At 40.8% G+C, this 8,992-nt stretch overlaps 1 protein-coding gene across 1 annotated transcript; it reads left to right on the forward strand.

Annotated features, from left to right (window-relative positions):
• Window positions 1-1,488: 1,488 nt before the first annotated feature.
• On the forward strand, window positions 1,489-2,091 carry WFDC12 (WAP four-disulfide core domain 12). Its single transcript, XM_011997610.1, has 3 exons — window positions 1,489-1,580; window positions 1,672-1,829; window positions 1,994-2,091. The coding sequence occupies exons 1-3, from the start codon at window positions 1,489-1,491 to the stop codon at window positions 2,089-2,091; spliced, it is 348 nt and encodes a 115-aa protein (XP_011853000.1).
• The last annotated feature ends 6,901 nt before the right edge of the window (window positions 2,092-8,992 follow it).

Here is an 8,992-nt window from a genome sequence, read left to right on the forward strand (position 1 = left end):
CAAAATATTAATAATTATTAAATCCAGTTATAGGTATACAAGTTTTCATTGTTCTGATATTTCAATTTTTCTGTATGTTTAAAAAGTTCATAATAAAAAGCTGGAGGAGACAATAGCCAATATATTCCAACATTCTAGTATTTGTTTATTAACTTCCCAGACTCCATCCCTGGTATCCAAGTGATCTGAGCTCAAGGATACAACTGGTGAGATTATAACCAAAGATTCACCATCTAATAAGGAGTTGGCTCACTTCCAGGAATGGAGGGATCCTCCCCTGCCTCCACTTAACCCCAACTCAGTCCCTTCCACACTTTGGTATGTGGAACGCACCAAATCCAAATCTTTGCATTACTCAGAGGTCCTATTAGTAAATGACAGAAATCCAATTCAGACCAGCTTAGCCAGAAAGGTGAATTTATTGGGTGGTAACCTAACCCTGAGTATGAGTGGGGCTGATCTCAAGAAAAAGGTTAGTAAAGGACTAGATTTCCTCAAAATTACTCCCTGCCTATCTCTCATGTCTTCTTATCAGCAACTTAGATTTATCTTCTCAGAATTTCTCTCTCACCAGGGCTGGGACCAAATTTCTGGAGTTTCTGGGCTCATATCTGCAACTTTTCCAACAGAAAGGATTCCCCTCTCTTTAGTGCCCATTCGAAGAAAGGACTCCAAAAGTCTGGTCTCAGACACACACACACACACACACACACACACATACATGTCTTCTGCCAAATCCAGGAATTTGGGGGGATGCAGGGGCAAAGGAGGGAAAACAAATCCTATGAAGGCGATACAGTATAATTATGATGCCCATTGTATGAATGAGGGAACGGAGGCTTAGGAAGGTGAAGCTGCTTTCAAAGTTACACAGCTGGTGACAGGTCCAAAATCTGGTTTCCTCCAGGCCACATGAGATTGGTGGGGGCAGGAGCACACAGGGCTGGAATGCAAGGCTGAGAGCGAATGTTCAGGACAGACATTTTAAGCACTGCCATTCAGATTCTTCCTTGGGGTGAGGAGAGAACTGAGAGCAAATCCGGGGCAACACAGGAAGGAGGGAAGATTTTGGTCCCAGGTGAATCAGGCATGAGCAGGGACTGTTAGAGAACATGGTGGGGTTGAGGAAGTCTGGCCCTGCCACTGCCTTGTGTGTGAACTTGAGTAATTTCATGCCCTTTCTGTGCTTCCTTTCCTCCTTCCATAAGACAGTTTGGCCCTGGTGGTGCCTAATGGTCAATCAGGTGGCCATTTCTTCTCCTTGTGTGAAGAATGAGGGTCGCTCTTTGATTTCTTCATCTATTCCAGTGAGGAGACCTTAGGGAAAGCCCCAAGTCCCTCCTCAAAAGTGTCCATTTCCAAATAGAGCTGAGGAAGTGCAGCCTCCCTTGCCATTTTGAGCTTTCAGCTCCACCCACTGGCGTGCCCAGCAGGGACACTATAAAGCCAGGCTCAGCCCAGCTCCCAGCCAAGCACCTGCTCAGCAACATGGGGTCCAGCAGCTTCTTGGTCCTCATGGTGTCTCTTGCTCTTGTGATCCTGGTGGCTGCGGAAGGAGTTAAAGGGGGTGAGCAGGCATGGTGGAGCTGGGTGGGACTGGGCTGGGGAGAGGTCCTGAGGGGCCCTCTGGGGCTGGAGTTCTCACCTCACCTTGTGGCTTCCTCCACTAAGTATAGAAAAAGCAGGGGTTTGCCCAGCTGACAACGTACGCTGCTTCAAGTCTGATCCTCCCCAGTGTCACACAGACCAGGACTGTCCGGGGGAAAGGAAGTGTTGTTACCTGCACTGTGGCTTCAAGTGTGTGATTCCTGTGAAGAAACTGGAAGAAGGTAAGGAGACCTGCCTCCCAGGGCTGGGGCTGTGCCTTCCCCTGCCTCTATCTGGCCCATGAAGCTTCGGAGGAATTAGTCTCTTTAGCTGGTTTGGGGAGGGATGGCTAAAGATGGCAGGGCCCTCAGAGACCAACTAGTCTGAACATCTCCATTGTACAAAGGAGGAAACAAGGATGAAGACGTGTCAGGGCCATGCCCAGAGCCAGGATGGGAGGCCAAGTCTCCAGGCTCCTCCTCCACTGGGTGTCCTCAGAAATGATGCCGGGTCCTTTCCACCTCTGGGGGTCACTCTCACCCAGTACCTGCCCCTGAGGGTCCTGAGACTTGGAATATGGAAGAAGCAATACTGAACCCCAGCAAAGAAAACCCGAGCTTGAAGTCCTTTTCCCTAAACAGAGGGAAGAGTCACAGAAAGTCCAGACCCCAGGAAGATGAGATGAGATGAGAAACTGGCCCCCACTAGATGCTGAATCTGCTGGTGCCTTGATCTTGGACTTCCCAGCCTCCACAACTGTAAGAAATAAATATTTGCTATTTACAATCCACCGAGTCTATGGTAATTTGTTATAGCAACCCAAGCCAGTTAAGATAACCTAATAGTTAAAAAAATCCAATTCAACATTATCAAAGTGAATAAAATATAAAATACCTACAAATAACATATCTAGAGATGTATAGAAATTTTCTAACAACAACAAAAAAAAACCCTAAAACTTTATTAAATGACATTTTAAAAGATCTGGATAAATAGACTAAACTTTTCTACCATATGTATAAATAAATAAACAAACAAACAAATAAATGTTTTTTAAAAGATATGCTCTTCCCCAAGCAGGAAGCTTCCACAAAATGTTCATCTTGGTCAGCATAATTTATGCCTGAAATATAATTAAAATTAAAACCCATTGGGTTTCACAAATCCTAATGAAATAATTGATTCAGGCAATGATCATCCATGGCTTCTGAATATCTACAGGGCGCCATTTCATCACCCCGTGGTATATTTACAGTTCGTAAGAGGGGAAACACAAGTTTACAACATGAGGATTCAGGTACATGCCTAAAACACATTAATCTGTCTCCACAATGCTAAAAATGGGTAAGCCAGACCTCTGTTCCTCCTGAGCTGATGCAACACAAAACACACAGCATCATTCAAGAAGGGCTCCTGCCAAGACAGTTGAGCATGAACCTCACCAAGCCTCTACAGCTAGCGTTCGTCTATGGGAAACATGAAGGACAAAGAAGATGGAAGACATCACGGGGAAGCAACATGGGACATTCTAAAGAACGATTTGTCTGTTTTGTTCAACAAATCAATAGCATGAAGAAGAAGGAGGAGGGAGGAAAGGAGGATAAAAAAGAGTTGAAGGGATTGCTCTAGATTAAAAGAAACTTCAGATACATTACAGCCAATGCAATGTGTGCACCAACAACCATACAGTCATTTTTGAGACAATAAGAAAAACAGGATGCAAATAGAATGTTAGATGATGTTAAGAAACTGCAGTTAATTTTCTTAGGTGTCACAGTAGTATTGTGATTGTGTGAGAAAGTGTCCTTAGTTTTTAGAGATGCACACTGGAGTATTTAAAGGTAAAATATAAGATGGGTTGGATTTACTTTAAAATACTTCAGCCAAAAAAGGGGTGGGGATTTGCATGAAGGAATTGTTGTAAAATGACTCATTGTTGAATCTGGATGATGGGTATGTAGGCTCCATAAAAGTATTTGCTGTTCTTTTGTGCATTTTTGAAAACTTTTTATGATAAAAACAATGAGATTATTTTTGCAGCTTAACAAAATGATCATTAGGTTCACACGGAACAATAAAATACTTGTAACCTGGAAAATTGAAAATGTAGACTAATGAAGGGTAATGGGTACCACCAGTCACTAAAACATATTATGGAGCTACAACAATTACAACCACAATACAAGCATACCTTGTTTTATTGTGCTTTGCAGTCATTGCATTTTTTACAAGTTGAAGGTGTGTGGCAACCCTGCACCAAGCAAGTACATCAGCCCATGTTTCCAAGAGCACATGCTCACTATGTGTCTCTGTGTCACATTTTGGTAATACTCACAATATTTCAATTTTTTTCATTATTATTACATCGATTATGTTGGTCTGTGGTCAGTGATCTTTGATGATACTATTTTAATTGTCTCAGGGTGCAATAAACTGTGCCCATATAAGACAGTGAATTTGATCGATAAATGTGGTATATGTTCTGATTTCTCCCCCAACCGGCCATTCCCTGTTTCTCTCCCTTGGAACACAACAATGCTGAAATGAGGCCAATTAATCATCTTACAGTGGCTTTTAAGTGTTCAAGTGAAAGGAAAAGTCACGTCTCTAACTTTAAATTTAAAAAAAGCTAGAAATGATTAACCTTAGTGAGGAAGACATGTTGAAAACCAAGATAGGTCCAAAGCTAGGCCTCTTTTACCAGTTAGTCAACTTGCAAATGCAAAGGAAAAGTTATTGAAGGCAATTGAAATAGCGACTTCAGCGAACACAAAAATGGTGAGTGAAACAGATTTATTGCTAATATGGAGAAAATTTTAGTGGTTTGGATAAAAAAATCAAAACAGCCACAGCATCCCCTTAGCCAAAGCCTAATCCAGAGCATGGCCCTAACTTTTTTCAATTCTATGAAAGCTGAGAGGTGAGGAAGCTGCATAAGAGAAGTTTGAAGTTAGCAGAGGTCGGTTCACAAGATTTAAGGAAAGAAGCCATCTCCATAACACAAAAGTGTAAAGTAAAGCAAGTGCTGATGGAGAAGCTGCAGCAAGTTCTCCAGAAGATCTACGCAAGATAATTGATGAAGGTGACTACACTACACAACGGATTTTCAATGTAGATGAAACAGTCTTTTATTGGAAGAGGCCATTTAAGACTTTCTTAGCTAGAGAGAAGTCAATGCCTGGCTTCAAAGCTTCAAAGGACAGGCTGACTCTCTTATTAGGGACTAGTGTAGTCGGTGACTTTAAGTTAAAGCCAATACTCATTTACTATTTCAAAAATCCTAGAGACTTTAGGAATTATGCTAAATCTATTCTGCCCATGCTCTAAAAATGGAACAACACAAGCTGGATGACAGCACATCCGTTTATGGCATAGTTTACTGAATATTTTAAGCCCACTGTTAAGACCTACTGCTCACAAAAAAAAAAAAAAAAAAAAGATTTCTACTTTCCTTTTGAAATATTTCTACTTACTGACAATGCATTTGATCGCCCAAGAGCTCTGATAGAGATGTACAAGAAGATTAAAATTTTCATGCCTGCTAACACAACATCTATTCTGCAGATCAAGGAGTAATTTTAACTTTTGAGTTTTATTATTTAAGAAATTCATCTCGTAAGGCTATAGCTGCCACAGGTGGTGATTGCTCTGATGGATCTGGGCAAAGTAAACTGAAAATCTTCTGGAAAGGGCTCACAGTCTAACTGCCATTAAGAACATTCATGACTCATGGGAGTAGGTCAAAATATCAACATGAATAGGAGTTTGGAAGAAGCTGATTTCAATCTTCACGAATGACTTTGAGGGGTTCAAGACTTCAGTTGAGGAAGTCATCGCTGCAGATGTGGTGGAAATAGCAAGAGAACTAGAATTAGAAGTGGAGACTGAAGATGTGACTGAATTGCTACAATCTTATGATAAAACTTGAATGAATGAGGAGTTGCCTCTTATGGATGGGCAAAGAAAGTGGTTTTGAGAGATAGAATCTACTCCTAGTAAAGATGCTATGAACACTGCTGAAATGACAAAACCAAGAATTTAAAATATTACATAAACTTAGTCGATAACGCAGTAGGGTTTGAGAGAATTGGTTCCAACTGTTTGTTGTTGTTGTTGTTTTCAGAGACAGGGTCTTGCTCTGTTGCCCAGCCTGGAGTGCAGTGGCATGATCATAACTTACTGTAACCTTGAACTCCTGAGCTCGAGCAATCCTCTTACCTCAGCTTTCCGAGGGGGTAGGACTACAGGCGTGCACCACCATCCAGCTAATTTTTAAATTTTTTGTAAAGGTAGAGTCTCACTATGTTGCCCAGGCTGGTCTCAAACTTTTGGGCTCAGTGATACTCTTGCCTTGGCTTTCCAAATCTCTGGGATTATAGGCATGAGCCACTGTACCATGCCATGACTCTGATTTTGAAAGAAGATGTACAGTGTATAAAATGTTATCAAACAGCATTGCATGCTACAGAGAAATCTTTCACAATATACTTTTGTATCACAACCGCACATGTACCCCCTAATTCTAAAATAAAAGTTGAAAAAAGGAAGAGTTAATGGATGCAGCAAACTTCATAGTTGTCTTATTTTTAAAAATTGCCACAGTCAACCTATCCTTCAGCAACCACTACCCTGATCATTCAGCAGCCTAAACATCAAGGTAAGACCCTCCACCAGCAGAAAGATTATGACTCACTGAAGGCTTACATGATTATTAGCGTAGTTTAGCAATAAAGTATTTTTAAATTAAGGTATATACTTATTTTAGACAAATGCTATTGTGCACTTAATAGACTACACTATAATGCAAACATAACTTTTAAATACACTGGAAAACCAAAAAATCCACGTGGCTTACTTTAATCCCAGCATTTTGGGAGGCCAAGCTGGGAGAATCACTTGAGTCCAGGAGTTAGAGACCAGTCTGGGCAACATAGGGAGACCCCTGCCTCTACAAAAAAATAAAAACTAGCCAAATATTATTGCAATATTCTCTTTATTTCAGTGGTCAGGAACCCACAATACATGCTCGCCTGTGCTGGCACAAGAATAAACAGTTATAAGAAAAGAACGGGCCAGGCACGGTGGCTCACGCCTGTAATCCCAGCACTTTGGGAGGCTGAAAAATTAGTCGGATGTGGTGGCACGCACCTGTAGTCCCAGCTACTCAGGAGGCTGAGGCAGGAGAATTGCTTGAACCTGAGAGATGGAGGTTGCAGTGAGTCAAGATCGCGCCACTGCACTCCAGCCTGAGCAACAGAGGGAGACTCCATCTCAAAAAAAAAAAAAAAATGAAAACCCATAAACAGCCCCTGTTACATACAAGACTTAAGTTATTGATAAAGTTTTAATTCTTAATGGCAAAAGTTTAAATTATTCACTAAATGATCATAGGACAATTGCTTAATTACTTACAAAAAAAGATATTTCCTATTTCATGCTCTACACCAAGATAAACTTCAGCTAGATTGAAGAATTAGCATGTATTTCAAAAATCACAAAATAACAAGTAAATATAGTGAATATTTATCTGACATCAGAGTCAAAGCCTTTTTAGCATAAAAATAAAAGGAGAAAATATGAATGAAAAGATTGATTACCCCAAAATTTAATCCTTTGGTACTAAGCAAAAACGAGGAAACAAATATTTGCAATATAGCGTTAAAGTATTTATTGAGCTTATCTCATTCAGTTCTCAGAACCATCGTATAAAATATATATGATTATCTCTATCTCTACTGATATACAAGAATAAACAGGGGTTTTACAAAATTAATGTCACACCGATAGAGCCTATGGCACCAAGATTCAACACTAGGTCTGCCTAACTCCAATATACATCTGTTCACTACTTCACCATACTGCCCCTTGTATATGACAGGTTAATAGATTCTTAATATATAAACAGCTCTTAAAATGCAAAAATAAAAGAACCCCCCAATAAAAATGAGCAAAATACAAAAACAGGCAATTCACAGAAAAAGGATACAGTCAGTATGCAAATATGAAGAAATGCTCATCATCACGGATATTAAGAGGGAGGCAAATTAAAATGAAATATTGTTTCCATTAGCAAATATTTTATTTACTAATTTTTTTAATATCCTGTAGGTAGTAAGTATATCCACTAAGGATCTTTGGCTGTGAGCAACAGCATCTGAGCTTTGGACTGTTCTGTTTAGAGCACTGGCTTCTCTGTTCAAGACTCTAATGAAGGAGTGGACAAGTTAGGGGCGGGGGAAGAGTGCAGTGGGTATAACCTGGATAGAGTGCCTTCAGTTTTGATAGGAGACATACCTGCTGATCAGCAACCAATCAGAATTACAGGAGTCAGGGAGCAATGATTCCACCAAAGAAAGAGACAGTGGGCAGACAAAACAATAGACGTCTATCGCAGGGCAGTTGGAGGCTCTTGTACACTCACTCACTTCCTTTCTGAAATTTAATTTGACCAGATAAATCCAAAGCCTGGAAACATGACCATGCCTTTTGACCTAGCATTTCTAACTTTGACAAATTTACTTTAAGAAAACAGTCAGAGATGCGACTCCAAAATGTACACAAAAAGATTGTTATCACAGCTTTATTTATGAAAGTGGGAAATTGGAAACCTCATAATAGGATACTGATTATGTATATTTTGGCATATCTTTTTTCCCTAAAAACTTTACTGAAGTGATGTTTTGACATTTAGATCTAACAAAATAGCATGTAGCCATCAGAAAACATGATGTTTACAGAACATTTCACAGCACAGGAAAATGTCTACAAAACAATTTTAATTAAAAAAGCATTGGCCGGGCATGGTGGCTCATGCCTATAATCCGAACACTTTGGGAGGCCGAGGCTAGTAGATCACCTGAGTTCAGGAGTTCAAGACCAGCCTGACCAACATGGTGAAACCCCATCTCTACTAAAAATACAAAAAATTAGCCAGGTGTGGTGGCGGGCGCCTGTGGTCCTAGCTACTCAGGAGGCTGAGGCAGAGAATTGCTAGACCTTGGGAGGCAGAGGTTGCAATGAGCAGAGATCACTCCATCGCACTCCAACCTGGATGACAGAGCAAGACTCCGTCTCAAAAAAAAAAAAAAAAAGATAAAAAGAAAAAAGAGCATTTCATGGCTGGGCACAGTGGCTCACCCCTATAATCCCAGCACTTTGGGAGGCTAAGGTGGTAAAATCACTTGAGTCCAAGAGTTAGAGACCAGCGTGGACAACATAGGAAGACACCCCCATCTCTACAAAAAATAAAAACTGGCTGAACATGGGGGTGCATGCCTATAGTCCCAGGTACTCAGGACGCTGAGGCAGGAGGACTACTTGAGTCCAGGAGGTCAAGGGTTCAGTGAGCCATGATGGCACTGTGCACTCCAGCCTGGACAACAGAGCAGGATCCTGTAGGGGGGCG

Source organism: Mandrillus leucophaeus, unplaced genomic scaffold (assembly GCF_000951045.1).
Source record: "Mandrillus leucophaeus isolate KB7577 unplaced genomic scaffold, Mleu.le_1.0 Scaffold544, whole genome shotgun sequence".
NCBI classification, from domain to species: domain Eukaryota; kingdom Metazoa; phylum Chordata; class Mammalia; order Primates; family Cercopithecidae; genus Mandrillus; species Mandrillus leucophaeus.